This window comes from Diuraphis noxia, unplaced genomic scaffold (genome assembly GCF_037042655.1).
Source record: "Diuraphis noxia isolate RWA-SAM2 unplaced genomic scaffold, SU_Dnox_SAM2 contig0001, whole genome shotgun sequence".
In the NCBI taxonomy this organism is placed as follows: domain Eukaryota; kingdom Metazoa; phylum Arthropoda; class Insecta; order Hemiptera; family Aphididae; genus Diuraphis; species Diuraphis noxia.
Window position 1 is genome coordinate 95,598,728 of NW_028301711.1, and position 19,588 is coordinate 95,618,315.

General features: G+C 27.2%; 1 protein-coding gene and 1 long non-coding RNA gene across 2 annotated transcripts; one reads left to right on the top strand and one right to left on the bottom strand.

Annotated features, from left to right (window-relative positions):
• Nucleotides 1-7,336: 7,336 nt before the first annotated feature.
• LOC149062551 (uncharacterized) lies at nucleotides 7,337-8,392 on the bottom strand. The gene is made up of 2 exons (XR_016189297.1): nucleotides 8,202-8,392; nucleotides 7,337-7,544 (listed from the first exon to the last, which is right to left on the bottom strand). It is a non-coding gene; the product is annotated as an uncharacterized LOC149062551 (long non-coding RNA).
• A 624-nt stretch (nucleotides 8,393-9,016) lies between these two features.
• Nucleotides 9,017-11,042, top strand: LOC149062552 (uncharacterized). The gene is made up of 3 exons (XM_089217762.1): nucleotides 9,017-9,268; nucleotides 10,363-10,618; nucleotides 10,688-11,042. The coding sequence occupies exons 1-3, from the start codon at nucleotides 9,098-9,100 to the stop codon at nucleotides 10,939-10,941; spliced, it is 681 nt and encodes a 226-aa protein (XP_089073888.1). The 5' UTR covers nucleotides 9,017-9,097; the 3' UTR covers nucleotides 10,942-11,042.
• The last annotated feature ends 8,546 nt before the right edge of the window (nucleotides 11,043-19,588 follow it).

Here is a 19,588-nt window from a genome sequence, read left to right on the forward strand (position 1 = left end):
GGGTCGTTTACATTAATGTGTTTATAATTGAAGGAGCTATGAACAACTGAATATTGGCGTTAATTTATAAAATGTCAAGAGTAAATAGTATTAAAAGTGCTACCGTGGTACGACCTTAATAATATGGGTATCGAATTATCAATTTATTACAGTATACAGTAGTCAGTGCGAAATGTATAATATGGTATATCCGTATATCGTTTGATATTATACCAATTACAGATTATTTTTATTTATGATATAATTGCATTTCTTATCTGAGAAACAAAGGGATTAGAATTTTAGATTTAAATCTACTTATCTTCTTATATCTTCAGATCTTCTCACAGTATAAAACGCTAAAGCAGTTGAGGCGCAAACCACTGGTACTTGGTAGCCCCAGGCGCTGGAGAGTGGCGGCCAATGAGAAAATTCCATAGACCTACCAACTAATGGACTGCGTGTTCCTCACCACCCGGCCTACAAGATGTGGCGTCGATATAGAGTGAGTGAGAGAGAACTATCTTGGGGGAATCATGGAGGAGAGTTAGTCATTAAAGTTATTTATTCCATGAAAATATTTAGTTATCACCACAATATAAAATTAAAAAAAATCCATAGCTTTGTTTCCACATTTTAGTTTTCTACTTTCTGCTTTATTTAACTATTTTAAGTTAACTTAAATAGTTATATTGTTTCAATTTCAAATGCATATTAGTACCTACTCACCTAGAAGCCAGGTATTATTGAATAGTAAATATTCTTTACTCTATAATATAATATAAATATTTTATATATTTCAAAATAAGATTTTAATAGGTACATATTTTTAAATGAAAACAACAAATACATTGAGGTAATTAATTCTTTATTAATGTTGAAACAAAATTATTTTTGTTAATTTGGATCTCACTCTCTTTTTTGGTTGACATAACTGATTATTATAAAAGTGTAATCTAATTTTCATGTATTTTTTAATGATAAATTAAATAATTTGTAATAAATGATTGTTAAGTGGCGATTATGATAAAATGTGACTATTTAAAGAAGGAAATATATTTTTTATGTTAATTTGAGACGGGATGTTTACTTTTGCATAGTGTATTTTGACTATTTTGTTTTTGTTTTCGTTTATTTCTATCTTCTATAGCAAACTGCAATGTAATGGTTATTTTAATTTTTTTCCCTGAAAACGGTTATCTTTGACGACAATCACCGACTAAGATAATAATCATGGCTAAATAATTATATTATATTTTATATGGTAAATAGCTATATATGTAGCCATGGATGATGGATATAATATTATTATTGTATAATATTTAACGATTGCAATCGAGCTGATATCAGCTTCGGTGGTTATTGTTTTTCATAGTATACCGAATGATTATTACCATAGACCTATTAACTACTGGACTGACCTAACCTTAGAGAGAGAAACCCGTGAACGAGGTAGTCTAAAGAGAAATAACTATGCATTTGGGCATATCATGGAGGACTATTTACATTAGTTTTTTCATCCATACGTATTATTAATATTGTCTATAGTTACAGTGTGCCAGTCAAACTAACAAAAAATTGTGTTACAAAACATGGTATGGTTGTGTCGTAGTTTCACAACAATTAATTTTAGATTCTGAACGGAGTTATGCCGTGCTTTCAGAGATGCGCATAGGTGAAAATAGGTGCTAAACACAGGGCCGGATTGGTTAGGAGAGCTACCGAGAAAATCTCGGTGGGCCGCTTAAAGTTTGGGCCGGTCGTGTGAGTGAAAACAAATTCATCTTTAAAATACGATTGGCCACCTATAAGCTCGTAATAATTATACACGTAATTTTGGGCCACTTATATAAGTGAAAATCTCGATGGGCCAATACATACCAAGTATTCAGCCCTGGCTAAGCCCCTCCAATCAGCGGCGTAGATACGATTTTTTTTCTGGGAGGGGGGGGGGGGTTAAAATATATTTATGACACAAATTACAAATTATTAGTTAAACTAAACGGCATTTTTATTTTTTTTCAAATTGGTATTAATTCCATATATAAAAAGTTTTTTTTTGTGGTTGGGGGTGGAAACCCCTTACCCCCCACCCTGTAACTACACCATTAGTTACAATACACGTTATAGCCCCCCCCCCATCAAAGTCAAAAACTGAAATTGCGTTTATGGCGTTATGCACTACGAAATCTTAAAGTGCACCTAAAATAGTACTATAGTACCTACCACCTAGGCCTAGGCGTAAAAAAAATGGTTAAAATCTGGGGGTCTAGAAATATAAAAAAAAAATAAATATTAACATAATTTATTATATTTACGAGGTCAAGTTAGAAAATAGGTACTTTGAAATATTTTCATTTTTTTTTAGCTTCTTATGTAGTCATAAGTTAGGACAATTTTTTTAATTTTATTTTGTTTTATAAATATCGTAAGATAAAATTTCACTTGACCAAAAAGCATAAATATTTAATTCAAGGTTCCTCATAAGTTGATATAATAGCAGTTCAAAAATACTGAAGATTCATCAGTACAATTTTTTTTTTTTATAATCATTTTTTAAACTTCTAATTTTGGCATTATTCATCAAATCAACGACATTTTTAAAAATATTTTGTAGTTAAAATTTATAAAATGTTTAATTTTATAGTTAATGGTGATTATGTTTTTGTAATTCATAAATATAATTCGTGGGTACCTACTAGAAACTTTTGAAGTATATTAGTACATTACTATATTTTATTCACAGAATGCAATTTTCAAATTACAATTATTTCGGGAAAATATTTTCAACCAACTGTATTAGTGTATAATATAATATAATATACTAATACTTAAAATAAAAATAAATTAGCAATTACATTAAAAAATATGCTCAGTAATATAGGCTGACAGATGTCTACTCTCAGAATAGTTTTGTTTTATACGATTGAATTCAAATTTAACACAGTGGCCGCCTTTTTATTTCGTTCGTCGTCGATGTTGATTGTTGTATTTGGTTAATACTTAATGGTTATTAATTATTATTTTATATTATTTTCGTACTTTGTATTATAATAATAATATTATTGTTCTCGTGCAACTTTAAACACAAAATGGTTAACAAATGCTGTGTCTATGGCTGTAAGTCAAGAGCTGGTCAAAATATCAGGTTTCACAGGTATTTTAATAAATTTAATTTATAAATGAAATTAACATGAATAAATGGTCCTTACTATTTTTCAGATTTCCTAAAGGAGATATTGGTAATAAGTAGATTTCATATTTAAGACAGTTTAATCCATCATTTGAAAAGAAAGTTAGTTCAAATGTATGTGGTCTTTATTTTGATCCAGATTTGGATTATGAAATTTCGAGGATCACTGATCGTAAAACTAGAGTTTTAAAAAAAATTCTGTGCCTAGTATAATTAATCCAACTTTGATTAATTATATACTTACTTGGATTACCCAAGTAAGTTAAAACATAAATATAACTTATTTTCTCATATTATATAAATTATTAATCAGGCACGGATCCGGCCTAACAATTTTTTTACAACACAAATACAATTGGGTATAACAAAATATTATATTTTATTCTTAATTTAAAAATGTTGTCATAATAGTAGGTAGGTAATCAATGTGATAAATAAATTATTGATTATTTAATATTTATTATTTATATTTATAAAAAAAATATGTCGTGGGGGGCCCCTATGCCCCCATGGATCCGTCCATGTTATTAAAAAATAATTTGTTTTTAGTTATTACTTATTTACTATAGCTGCACGTACAACACTGTTTAATGAGTCAATTGTTTCTGATGACAATGAAGAAACTGAAATTATTACATTGTCATCTGATGATGTGAAATTTGAACCATTATTGACTCCCGTGTCAAGTATGATTACCAAATTTATCTTTTTCTTAAAATGTGAGTAGTATGATTTTGTTTTCGATGATTTCTGCTATTTTTATTTCAGCTGTAGCGAAACCGAATTCAAATGTTGTTTCACCTTCATCAGTACTACAAGGTACTAATATTGTAATTTCTACATCATTGTCACAAAGTACAAGTACAGTTGAGAAAAAATTAAACTCATAACCGTAAGTTTTACAAAACCATTAAATAAAGTCGCAGAATAACGGTAATATCATTACCATTTTCAAAAAAATATGATTGTGTGACTGCAATAATTATACTAAAACTTATGATTTCAATAATATTAAAATATGTTTATTTTAATTTACAAACAAAAGAGAACAATTTTCAAGACTGTCAAACATAAACTTAAACTATTGTTAATTTTATTATCAGGTTGAGAAAAAGAAAATGTTTTATGGGAGATTTTCAATCCCCTGATGATATTGAGAGCCCAAACAGCAGATTGAAGTACTGGATTGCTTCACAAGCGACCACAAGTAATCAGAGAAAGCGAATTAAGTAGTTACATAAGCAAACAGCAGACTTAAAAAAACGAATCCAGACACTAGAAAACTTGGTAGATCATCTGAAACATGACAAAAAATTCATATCGAATAACTGCTACACTGTTCTGAAGGTAAAAATATTTATAAGTATCTGTTGCTTTACCTTAGCGTTTGGTGTAGTAATATTTAGTTTGCTTATTCTTTGGCTTTGGTATAATAAATAGGAAACGTTGTCAAGTAGTCAGCATGAAATGATTTTGAAACAGCTGAATCAACTCTCGGGTAAAACAATAAAGCCATCATTTGCGATCATTTGCGCTCACTATTCATCTTTATTCACCTAATGCTTATAATTATGTAAGAAAAAGTTTTAATAAATGTTTGTCACATCCTAGCTATTCGAAAATGGTACTCTGTAATTGATGGATCGCCTGGAATAACTGCAGAATTATTGGATGCAATTAAAGTCAAAGTTGAGGAGATGAAAAACAAAAATTTAAATCTAATTTGTGACTTAATTATGGACGAAATGTTCATAAGAAGTGGAATTAATTTTAATGGTCAGCATCTTCAGGGGTATATCAGTGTTGGACACAAGATAAATGATTCCGATGCCATGATTGAAGCTCTTGTTTTTTTGGTTGTTGCTTTGAATTTCCACTGGAATATCCCAGTTGCTTATTTTTTGATTTATGGACTAACTGCAGAAGAGAAGGCTAACTTACTCAAAACAATTTTAATTAATATACATGATAAAGGTGCAATTGTCAAAACACTGACATTTGATGGAGCTGTCTCTAATATTTCTATGGCCAGACATTTAGGGACAGATCTTTATAGTAGTACACCATGGTTTTCACATTCATTGACCAATGAAGAAATTTGCATATTTTTGGACCCGGCTCACATGGTAAAACTGAACAGAAATACCCTTGGAGATTATGGTGTATTGTATGATTCCAATGATAACCCTATTGCATGGAAGTACATACAAGAATTAGTGAAACTACAAGAATATGAGGGAGTTCATTTAGCCACTAAAGTTAGAAGGAGGCACATTAATTACAAAAAGGAAATAATGAAGGTTTGCTTGGCTACGCAAGTGTTCAGCAATAGTGTTGCTGATGCTCTGTTTTATTGTAAATTGAAAAAAATTGCAAATTTTGATAACTATGAATCCACAATAACATTTTGAAAGAATATAAATAATATATTTGATTTTTTAAATACCAGAAATTGTTTGAGCAAACTTCAATATAAGAGACCTCTTTATTTAGAACATCACAAAGATTTAAAACAATTTATTAGTTCATCTATAGCATACTTAAATACAATAAAAGATAGAAATCATTCAGCTATATTAACATCTCCACGGAAAACTAAATTTGATGGGCTAATTGTGTGTCTAGGCAGGTTGTTTGACAATGTAGTTAAGACCGGACAGTTAAGTTTTATCCTTTCTTATAAAACATCTCAAGACCATATAGAGATTCTATTTTCGGTTATTAGATCAAAAGGAGGCTTTAATAACAACCCGACAGCTTCACAGTGCTGCCTATAAAAGATAATTGGTGCACAGTGAACTATCTATTTCTGAAAATGCAAATTGTTCAGTCCTAGATAACACTAAGATCCTTCATGTTACTTCATGTTACAAGTAGTATGAAGAATAAAGTAGAAAACTTTCAGGATATACTTTGTATTGAAGAAGAGTATAATGATGATGATGATCAACATAATGAAACAGAAGAGATAAATGTTTATAAAGATGTCATTGAACATTTTTCAGGATTTGTGATCAAACAATTAAAACGAACAGTTAATTGTCCAACATGTTGTAATGCTCTTGAAGATACGACTAAAAACCATACACTGATAGACATCAAAAATCGAGGAGGACTCATAAAACCATCAATTGATGCAATTAAAATTTGTAAATTAATTGAAAAAACTTTTGTGTCAAGAATTCATGAAGTGCCAAAACATTTAGAAGATCCAATCAATTTTTTAATAGTTAAAACAATGGCTAATATTAATATAAAAAATTTGTTTAATTGTTTAAATGAACATATTTTATGTCAGTCCCCAAGAAACAACCATGTTCTACAAATTATAAAACTAATTATAAAAAAATATATTGTCATTAGCCTACACCACCACAATAAAGAGCTAAGCCAGTCGAAACATAGAATTAGGTCACACCTAACAAAAGTTATATTATTTAAACACCAGTAATATGTTGTTTTATATTTATTATTGTATTTACCTATATCTTCACAATATTATTATTTATATCTTATATATTATTATATATATTATATTTTACTACATTATAATATTATGTAGTATATATTAAGCATAATATTATTATTTATATTAGGTATATTATGTTTTAATTAAAAAGTGGTCTACATTATATTATAATTTATAAGTTTGAATTAATAAAGTTGATTATGATGTAATACAAATACTTGCCAATGATTTTACTGTTAAAAATTGTAACATAAAAACTAGATCTGATGAAATCAAAATAAATATTACTTTATAATGAGAGTGTACCTAAGTAACAAAAAAATATTTATTAAATGTTTTAAAAAAATGATAGAAAAAGGTTTATAAGTTATTTTATAAAGGTTAATAAAATGTTCGAATGGCCAGTTTTCCATTGAAAATAAAATGTTAAAATATATTTTAATTATATGAAATAAATGTTTATTAAAAACATTTTAACTATTTTCAAATTATTTAAAAAAATTCTTAAAAATCATTTAAAAAATATTTAAAAATATTCTTATAAATCATTTAAAAATATTTTATACTCTAAAAAAAAAACATTTTTTAACTATTATTAAATGTTTTTAAATATCAGTGAAGTTATATTAAGTACTTATATTTGTACCTGTTGTGTGTTTATTGCTTATATCTATAAATAATAAGAAAAAGTGATATGAATATATCCATTGTTCCTTTATTAGTAAATTGTAATATTAAAATAACAAATAATAATTCTGGATCTGTGTGAAAAAAATAATGAAAATTAATTAAGTTAGTGCATTTATATGACCGCTTGATCGTCATGTTTTTGACTGTCAGAATTTTGATTAGCTGTGATGTTTCCAGTGCTATCCTGTTTTTTTTTTTAATACGGCTTCAATCCTTTAAAAAAGAATATTATATGCCTACATTAATTACAAAAATCTATATGATATACCTCATCTTAAAATTATTCAAATTATGATATGTTTGCATTTTGTTTAGATTTAAAATAGAAACAGAAATTTAATACTCAAATATTATTTTGTAGATGTAAAATAAATTGTTTTGTTGGAAGTATTTATATAAATTATGGTATAAAAGTTAAAAAATACTTAATCAAATAATTTTTAATGGCTGATATACATTTTCCCTTTTTCACAAGAGAATGTCGAAGTAAAACTATATAGTTTTTGACAGTAGAAAATCTAATTTTCCTAAATTGTTATTTACATTCAGATTGCATTACCAGTTATGGTTGTTCAGTTAATAGTTGGCCGTAGATTGACATTATATCATAATAGTGTAAGGAATCATTTATTTGTGATTAGGCGAGGAATATATATATAATATGTATGTTCATTCAAAATCAATGTAATGCAGTAAAACCTTCGAACTCGTAGTATTTCCTTCTATAAAGTTTTTCATAAATATAGTATTGCAATAATAATATGTATATAGTGTTATAGAAATTTTTTATTATAAGACAGTTTCTGACTTAGAGAGTGTCCTTTAAAGGAGGTTTTACTGCATATATAATGATAATATAAAAACACTTACTGATAGGGCGCTCTAGGAAACCATGTTTGAATTGATTGAATAACAGTACGTTTAACTAGTTTCTTTGGGAACCTTCTTGTCGACTGCATCTAATATAATAAATTAGTTAAAATATGTATCTTATAAATATATTTTTATAAAAATAATACTTATATCTCATGGAGTTTTAAGTTTTAAAGAAACTTTTAAATATTTGAATTATTTTTAAATAAAACTAAAAATGTAATTATGGCCATTATGGCCGTATTCATAGTCGATGCTTAAAACCATTCTTATCTTTAACTTTTAAAAGCAATACTTATGAATAGGTATTCATAAAAAAATATAAGTATATCTTATAAAAGCATTAAGCATAAGAAATGATTAAGTATTCCTTATTGAACATAAGTTTGGTAACATGGTTAGTATAAGTTATCAGTATCTTATCACAAATTATTTTATTATGTTATCAACATTTTTCAATTTGTATTATTTTCATTTTTTTCAACTGCCAAAGTTAGGTAGTATAGTATTCATATTTTTAATATATTATTATATATAGTAGGAATATTAATTAGCATTGTTAATTATCAGTATAAAGAGTTTTTATTTTGTTTGTTAATATAATATTGTGAAGAAGATATATATTTATATTTGTATATCCTTCTTGAAATATATTGTTTTAGTATATTATTTTATTGAAATAGGTATATTGTTTTACTAAAATAGCATTTTATTGAAAATGTCTAATAATGAATTTGGATCTTATTATAAGTCATAACTTATAGTTCATTTCAGTTAATATTTCATAGGTGCCTACCTAGTTAGTCGGCTAAGTCCTAATTTAATTAGTATTTGTTTTTTATTTGATTATTTTCTTAGTGGTAGGTACTGTTATATAATTGTTGTCTGTGATAATGGGGAAAGGATTAGCTTACTCATCAACAGAAAAAACATTAATAACGGAATTGGTTCAGAAGCATTACATAGTAGAAAACAAAAAAACTGATTCCACCAGCATTCATGAAAAAAATAATGCATGGGAAAAAATTACTCAAGAATTTAATTCAATGGGCAATCATCCAATAGTAAGTACAATTGTGTATTTATTTCAAATTTCCAATAAAAACTTATATTGTACAATTAAATTATTATGTACAATGTAAAATGTTATTTAATTATTTAACTATTTAAATATCATAGACATAGGCGCAGACTCCATAAATTCAAGTGTGTACAATATATATTAATCTATTTAAATTAATGTTTATTTTAATTATAAATAGGTAATATATGCATTTTCTAATCTAAGGTAAATTAATAATGTAAATCATTTAGAAATTAAAGCCAATAATATTTTAAGTACTCTGGTCCTTACGCAGTTAGTTAAATAAATATCTTTTTTGCTTTTTATGGAATAATTCACTGCCATATTTTAACTATTTTATTTTTATCAAATTTTTCTATTGTGCATATTATGCATATTAAAGATTGTAAATTTTCAATTTTAATAAAAAAAAAAATAATAATAATATACAATTCATATATTACTTTACCAATAGTAATATACTTTATTTCACCTGTTATTAAATACATACCTACATTTATTTACTTAAAATTAACAAACATACCTAATTGATAATATTATAGGCTATACATTTATTGTGGTATAACAAAAAGAAAAAAGAAATAAGAATATTATTATAGTATTATTTAAAAGCTTTTTATGCACCTGAGCTCAAATTATATTTGATGGAAACTCAATAAAATAGGATACTACATTGGAACCAGATTAATAATTTAAATCTGGTTTAAACCTGAATTTGAATTAATTTGATTAGATACATACATCATTTGCAATTGTTCTTACTGTTTTATGTGTTTATTTTATTGTGTTTTACTGTTCAAATTACATTAAAGTAATTAAAAATTTATGATTGATAAATATTATTTCTAGTGTTAATAAAATAATAACATTTTATATTTTTGATGTAGGTACTCCATTGTGTTTCAATTATTTTGTTATTAAAAATAATAGTAAATTACAGTGTAGACTCCAATATAATATTTGAAAATTTTTAATTTATATGGACAAGATTAGTCAGTACAAAACTTATGAGGGAGCCCGTTTGGTGTTATATATATATATATATATATGTATTTTATTTTTTGTATGTTATAGAGAACATTAGTTCAAGTCAAAAAATGCTGGAACAATATTAAAACTAAAAGAAAATCAGAAATAACTGCCCACAAACAAGCTCTTTTAAGAACAGGGGGTGGTCCAGAAGTACCTAAACTATTAGAAAATCCAGCAATTGACAAATTTGCAAACATCGCACTTGAAATACCAGATTCCATTGATAGTGATGTACAATGTACCGTTACACCTGATAGATCTTTGGAATTTAGTTGTTTTGATGATGAGAAGCTATCTGGTAATTGTTAAGAAATATTTCGTGTATGAATAAAAATGTATTTTATTACTTGTATTGTTGTTGTAATAGATTCAAATGATAATGATGTTCAAACTTTCACTAAAAATATTGAAAATGAAGTAACTTCTATACAGTTTACTGATGAGAATGTGACTAGAACTAAGAAGGAAAAGCAACATCGTAAAATCAATAAATTGAATTTTACTTCTGAGATATCATCTAGAATGGAAAGACTTGAAAATCAAAAAAAAAACGATGAAGAAATGCATGGTTTATTAAAACAAGAAATACTTTTAAAAATTCAAAATGAAAGGGAACTTTAAAAAAAAAGAAAAATAGAAACAGAAATCTCAGAAAACGAATTAAATTTTCAGCAAGAAAGACACCAAATGGAAATTGAAACATTGAAAAAAAGATTAATATATGATAGTGATAGTAATTACTAATTAGTTTAGTTATATTTTGTGTCTTAATACAGTCGTCAGGCTGCTCAAAGATATGAGATTTATGCATAAAAAAGGATAATTTTTTTTTGTTTGTATTATTTTCATTTTTTTCAACTGCCAAAGTTAGGTAGTATAGTATTCATATTTTTAATATATTATTATATATATAGTAGGAATATTAATTAGCATTGTTAATTATCAGTATAAAGAGTTTTTATTTTGTTTGTTAATATAATATTGTGAAGAAGATATATATTTATATTTGTATATCCTTCTTGAAATATATTGTTTTAGTATATTATTTTATTGAAATATATCGTTTTACTAAAATAGCATTTTATTGAAAATGTCTAATAATGAATTCGGATCTTATTATATTGCCATATAAATTAGGTGGACCATTGTATTCCTGTTGAACTATTTGATTATAATCAAAATCTTCCTATAGGTTTTGTGGAAGTTCTTCGTATCTAAATATGGCAATATTATGAAGAACTGCACAAGCTGATATAATTAATAATGTTGTACTAAGTTTGGTGGCTAACTTTTTTGATAGACAACCAAACCTTCTTTTTAGTATGCCATTCAATCTTTCTACGGTATTTCTTGTTGCAATATGGGCTTTGTTATATCTCTCTTCTGCTATAGTTTGTGGATTTCTGATTGGAGTAAATAAATATTGCAGTTGTGGATAACCACCATCACCTAAAAGGCATCCTGGTAATTGCTTTTGTTCGTACATCATATTGACATTGCTGTTGCTATAATTGAGTAAAATATAGGTAATAACTATAACCATGTCTTGGATATGTTGTAATGTAATATTTTACCTAAAAATACGACTGTCGTGAACAGAACCAGGCCATCTTGCAACAATATCTAAGATCTCACATTTAGGGCCACTAACAATTTGTACGTTGATTGAAAATATACCTTTCCTGTTCCTAAAATTTTCAGCCTGGTCTCCTCCAGGACTTTGTATTGGGATGTGAGTACAATCTACTGTTCCATCAACACCAACAAAGCCTAGATTAAAATTGTAAATTTATTTCAAACTAAATATAGTTAAGTATATATTTCAAGTAAAAATTACCTGCAATATTGTAAAATAACAATTGGTTTTGTCTTTGTTCTTGTAGGTTTGATGGAAATTTTATAAATTTTTTAAAACTTTTTAAAATAACCTGGGAAATATGTTTAACACATCTACTTATTGATGGTTGACTAATTCCAACCAAATCACCCGAAACTAACTGAAATTAGACAATTTTAGAAATTATTGATATAAAAGTATTTATATTCTAATTTAAATATAATTAAAAATGTTTTTTTTTTTTACTTGAATGTTTCCTGTTCCATAAAATCGTAATACTGCTAAAAGTTTAATAAGTTGAGGAACTGGTAAACCCCTCATTGTAGTAACAGCTTCAATTTCATTAAATATGAGAGGCATTAAACATTCAATAACTGAAGTTTTAGAAAATCTATTAAATTCATTAATGCATGTTGTCAAAGTATATCATGTACGATTTACATATTCATATTTATTATTTTCATATGCATAATTAACTTACAGAAAATATTTACAAACCTGAATCTGTTTTTGAACTCTTTGTCACTGTAGTAATCTATTGGATTTTGCATATCTCTCACATACCTTTTGGGAACTCGTTCGTGCATTGCAACCCGGTCATAAAAATCAATTAAATTATAAAATTCATCCATTTTATGAGTATTATGACAGGAGTATTATAGAAGAGTAAATACAAAATTATAAAATGATTTTATAAAGTACAAAACGATAAATCGATAACAACTATAATATATCTGTGGTATGACGGCAGAAGCTGATATGTACATTTTTTAAACTTTCGGAAAAACGAGTTTAAAGGTTTAGAATGGAATAAAAAATACAATTTGATGTGAAATGCCTTTATTCATGTATCATTGTAATCAATAACCTTTCATGAATTAAATTATTACACTATAATAAATAAATTATTTTTCAAAAAGTTTTTAAGTAGAAAATAAAGACATATCATTTTTTGCCAACATTTATTTTTTTAAATTTTCAACATATCAACAAAATAAAAATTATAAAAGTAACTTTTTTTAAAACACAGCATTATAGCATTCAAAACAATTTTAGAATAAAACAACAAAGTTCATTAAATAAATGTAAAAACATAAAATTGATCTTTTAACTCTTGGTCAATAAATAAAAAAAATGAAATTAGCCTTTTATAAAACTTAACAAAATAACAATTAGTTAAAAATTTTAAATAAAATACAATAAAAGTAAAAAATAAAACAACTTATGGTTTTAATTAGTACATAATATATTATTATAATTTTAGCCTTCATCTGATGAAAAATCACTATTGATTGAAGGCAGTTCAGCAGCTTCTTTGGACGTTTTTAAGTTTTGGTAGAAGCTATGGCAGTCTTCATGTATCAGCGGCAATAAACTTAACAAATCTTTTTTTTTTTTGGGGTTGATAGGTAAAGGACTTTTATAACAATTGGTTAACGCTATTGAATATAATGATGTTATAGGAGATACTGTGTCATCGTGTACTTCAAATTCATTTGTATTATGACATACTAAAATTAAATAAAATTAGAGGTAAAATAAAATATTTTATACAGCATAATTAATATTTATTTATATTATTATATAAAATAAACAGTACCAGGTTCAGATTCTGAATCTGAGCAAATCAGCTCTGTATTGATGTTATATGTTTTGTCCAAAACATCATCATCATTATCCTCATCAGAACTACTATTAATTAGTAATGAATTATTCTAAAAAAAATGTTAATACAACTTATTACAAATAAATGAAAAAACAGCATTAATTGTATTTTACCTGATGAAATTCGTTTTGTGTGGAATTGAGCCATTCATGCACTTTGTGATGATCATTTTTATAATATACTGGCTTTACTTTTTTTCTAGTGGAATATCTCTACAATAATATTGTAATATTATTACATTATTAATAATGTTAACTGTTAACATTAATTTATACTATAAAATACTAAAATAGATTCATTTATGCTGTACTTACTTCAGGGTTTACATTAGTTTTTTTTGTTTGTACACTTTTTAAAGATTTAAAAAAAGATGATCTAGAGTTAAACATTGTAAGAAAAGTAACACCACAGAATAAACTAACACAGCTAAAACCAGCTAACAAATAATTATATTAGTAGTAGTAGTAAACATCAAACTATACAAATTTAAAAATATAAGAATAATGTCTTAAAGAATATAAAGATAAAACATATCATGATATAGGGATGTGTAGCTCACATAAACTATTATTATGTCATGAGACATATCAAGGTTTGCCATCATGTTTATTTTTAAATAATGACTTATCAGTTTTTGTTTTTGACATATCAAGATTTGCCATCATCTATATTTTCAAATAATGACTTATCAGTTTTGGTCTTTGCTCATAGATGGCGCTACACACATAAAAGACATATCATACTTTGCCACCATTTGAAACACATTATTTATCAACTATTTACATGATAATCCAAAAATCAACAAAAAACGACATATCAGCTTCTGCCATCATACCACAGATATGATAATCATGAAAAGAATTGCTTAAGCATGGTCAGCCCTAACCTTTTTAAAATGCTATACTTAAAGCAGTACTTTTTCTTATATATAAGTACGCAGAGTACGCTAAACCAAATTAATTTATATTTACCTATAATAACTTTAAAAATGTTCAAAGTGTGTAATTTTTTTTTTTTGTTTTTCTGGCCTTTCCAACAATATTCTGAAGCTAGCTCATAAGAAAATATGGATTTTAGCATGTTTGTTGTGACTTTTTGTATTGATTTTCCTTCTGAGGCAAATACAAATGAAGTTATCTATAAAATATATGTATACAATAATTATAGAGGAAATGTTACATTTTATAATACAGAAAAGATTAATTTTGTTTTCATTATCTATAAAAATGTTTCAAGTTAAGGGTTAAATTGGTCAAAGGAAAATTAATATTTGTATACAATTAATACATATGCAATATAATACATGTACCCAAGTAGCAAAAAAATATTGTTTAAATATTTGAAAAAATAATTTTAAAACCTTTTAAAAATGATTCTAAAAATATTTATTTAATGTTATAATGGCCGCTATTTGATTGAATAGAAAATATTTTATTAACATTATAAAAATCTTGATGAAACATTTTTATGAAATGAAAAATCAATGTTTTAAAAACATTAAAAATATATTTTTAATAAAGTAATTAAATTCATGACATAAAATATTTTAATAAAGTTTAAAAAATCTTTTTTTGTTAGGTAAAAAATATAATTATTGAAATTATACAACAAAAAATGTGTTAATATATTATGAACTCCATATACAATATATTATAAATAACTTTTTTATAACATGTGGTAATTGAAAAGAATTTATTGACATAAGAACTTCTGGCTGGAATTCTGTGTTCTAGCAGCTGTGATGATATTATTGATTGTCGTCGTTGTTTGAACAGTTGCCATTATTATTGCATCTTTATTTATTATTGACTTGTTTGCTATAAATAGATACAAAATAAAAATGTAAAATTATTATTGTTATTTTAGTATAATAATTTATTTGAAGAATAATATTTTTACAAGTAGGTATTTATTTAATTTTCCCATAATATATGGTAATAGTAATTGATAGTAATATAAATGATAACTAGCATAGAAAATGGTGTAAAAAATACAACTAGAAATATTTGATTAATTCAGTACTAATAATAATTATAAATACATTGTATAGAGTATATTTATATTTATTGAATTTATATTCTTAACTGTAAATTGACCTAATATGAAGGTAAGAATGTTATCTTTGGCTCTGCTAGTCTTTTATTGATATCTTAATTTTAAAGCAAATTTTAATATTGTAATATACTACACAGTTATATAACTCACATTAAAATAAATATCAATAAAAAGATTTGAGATTTCTTAGATAATATTCTTATCTTAAGGTTTGATAATAAGGTAATTTACTCTAAAAACACAGGATCCGTTCCCTTAAACCCAAATTATTGCTACACTGTGAGTGGGCCAAGAAAAGATAACAAATTTGACATTCAACTATAATAATATTTATGTCATACATAGAATTACCTTGCTTTAATTTTGTGGGATGCTTGAGCAAACCATGTCATTATATTAGGCTTTATATCATCTTTGTTGATACCAGGGAACTTATTTTTTACAGCAGCTAAAATTAATAAATATTAATTATTGTTATCATAAAATGTTATTTCAAATAACTTTAATTCTTAACAAACAAAATGTTCTATATCATCAACTTACCAATAATAACTTTGAAAATATGGTGATCTTGAAGTTTTTTCCCCCCTTTTTGTCCTTTCCAGCTGTATTCAGAAGCTAATTCAAGTGTAAATATTAGTTTTAAAAGACTAGAAGTTACTTTTTCAGCCGTTTTTCCTTCACTTGCAAATATAAAAGCAGATATCTAAATGTAAATAAAGGAAAAATGTATAAAATTATAATATTATTAAAAATTAAATATCAGGTGGGTGAATATAATAAGGTTTATCTATTGTACCAGTAAATGTATAGTAGAATAGTGGATTGTAGGTAATAAAATATCTAAAATACAAATATTATTTTAAATGTTACTTACCAACTTTTGAGTATTTGATAAATCCTCATCTTTTAATTTACACTCTATAGCCGAAAGCTCATCATCAGTATTTAAAGGAAATATTGATAATACATCTTTAATTCTTTTTTCAAGCGTTTGTGATTTATTGTTGTTTCCTTTCTTAGTGTCATTAGAGACGAACGCCGTGTTAGACACGGTCATGATTTTTAGATACGCGGGACGGTAGTATTTATATAATGGTAATACGTTAGGGACGAACGCCGCGTTTAACGCGGCGCGCGTGTTAAATGCATACGGACGGTCATTTCCCGCCAATTATTTGTTGTGTGGACGAGCAATTTTCACAAGTTTTCTCTAGTTATTTACTCGCTATTGAATAATTTTCTTGTTTTTTTTTTATCGAACTCGCCGAGTGTTGATCTAAAAATAGGTCTTAAAATAAACATCGTAATCTAAAACCGGATATCAGTAATACATGGCTTAAGAGGACGCCACACCCACATGTGATGTCTTCGTCGTACAAGTGCGTAGCATAGCAAATTTTACGCTCAGCAGTATCACGTTTATCTCCGTTATTTTAAAATTTAGAGTGAATTGGCCTATTATAAAAATTAAAGGCAAGATTATTACCAAGTGCATCTCATAGGCTTTTTATTATATTTTAATTTTAGAGCGAGTAATGAGTATTTTAAAATTGTAAATAATTTTTATATCTAAAAATATTCATAACTCGGCTTAAAATTAAAATATAATAAAAAGCCTATGAGATGCACTCGGTAATAATCTTGCCTTTTATTTTTTATAATAGGTCAATTCACTCTAAATTTTAAAATAATGGAGATAAACGTGATCTGCTGAGCGTAAAATTTGCTATGCTACGCACTTGTACGACGGAGACAACACATGCGGGTTTGGCGTCCTCTTAATACGACAACTCCAATGTTCAAAACAAAAAGTCGACCAAGATATTTATTTTGTCTTGTCTGTTTATTATAAAATATAAATACGAGTATAATATAGATGATTTGAGAATAAGTCTAAAAATATAATGGTATAATTGATTTCTTTTAATAATATTATTTTTATGTAAAACACGAGTCACGACACATTATTCATCAGTGAATATTCAGAAATTCCCACTTATTACGTTTTTATAATCTTGCTTCAATCAATATGTTGGAAATAGAACATGTCTAAATACTCTAAATGCCTATGTCATAAGCGTGTTAGTTGAAATATGTTCTATTATCAGTCATCTTAAATAGAATAGCATCATAAAGATAGCTCAAAGCCTATAAGGGTAAGAATTGGTAAGTTTTGAATACCATACCATAATAATGTATTTATTCAAAATTTTAGTTTGCCGCTTAAATTACTGATATCGATAATCGATAATCAACATGTTATCAGCTAATATCTACGTTATGCGGACGATACCATATTGCGCATGCGCACACGAGCGGTGTATTCCTGTATTTAAACGCTCCTGTCCGCAACCACACCCTAGACACCGCCGCGCCGGGTCACGTCCGCTGTAACCAGCCGGAAAACGTGCCGCGGATAAGGTGTTTACCACAACCACACTCCGCCACACACACCAACACACCAACGGTACCGCTGGAACACCGCCGTCACTGTTATTTTGAGGGGGGGGGAAGTATGACGCGGACCCACGTAATAGCCGTTTGAATTCAAACGGCCTTTGCCCGGAAACCCAAGCTGTCACTTCTCTGTTCAACCGCCAATCGACGACGACCGACACCGACATGCGATAAGCGCGTCTGGAAATGTCGACCGCCCGTACGGCGAACCGGCTCGTACAAAGTTAGTTCTACGCTTGAGTGACAACTACCTCACCGCCATCGTCCTCGCACGTTCCGTACTCCACCACCACACTACGGTTTTTTTTTTTTCATTGTAGTGTTCAGCAACACTGTTGTGCCACTTATTTTGTGTTTTCCTCAAGCACATATTATTTTGTTGTTTCTTTTTTTTTTTTAAATATACAAAAATCATCGCCGTCTGCGACAAAAAAACGTGTGTGTTCATTTTTTTCTCAACTAACACCACTCATCCTCGTGGCAGCCGTCTAGGACCGCCGCAACTTCCGTGTTATAATTAACACTATCGCAATATGCAACTATTAATTTCAATGAAACTGAGTCGAATGCGCAAGAGTTGCTTAGTACAACCTTTCCAAAGTCTTTAATCATACAACTTTTTGACTCATCAGCACGAGAACCATTTTTTTAAATGGGTAAAGTTTTCATTTTTTTTTTAAATTGTTTATTTGTAGGTGTCCAAGATGAGGATTCGGGTTTAGATTAGACTGTATTTTCTTTTGCCAATTTATCAACAAATAATACATCATGAGAACATGTTAAGCATACACTTGTTCCACCTGGTCTAGTAAGCGAACATGAAGACAATGAATGAACTGGAACTTCACAGACAGCACATTTTTTATGTTAACTAACCTCCTAACCTGTTGGAAAGTTACCTGCAGCACACAATGGACATTTACTTTTATTTTTGTTTATAGTATTGAAGTTTTTATAGAGATTTTCAATGTAGTCATCAATTTTCTTTTCATAATTTTCTATCACTGGCATTCTCTTTATGTAATTTAAATTGTCTAAACCAGCAGTATTTTAACATTCATTAGAATCACTATTTATATTTTTTAGTGAAGTGTCTCTATTCAAACTACTTTCTCTGATAGATGGTGAATTGTCTACATTTATATCACTACATAAATGGCTTGGCGTACTTTCTTTGCTTTTTGCTATATTTTCTTCATGGATTGGTGAACTGTCCTTGTCGTAATGATTATTCACAACATGTGTTGGTG

Coding starts and splice junctions, on each gene's coding strand:
- LOC149062552 (XM_089217762.1), top strand. CDS start 9,098: ATGGGGAAAGGATTAGCTTACTCATCAACAGAAAAAACATTAATAACG. Junction 9,269..10,362: donor CAATGGGCAATCATCCAATA/GTAAGTACAATT, acceptor TGTATGTTATAG/AGAACATTAGTTCAAGTCAA. Junction 10,619..10,687: donor TGATGATGAGAAGCTATCTG/GTAATTGTTAAG, acceptor TTGTTGTAATAG/ATTCAAATGATAATGATGTT.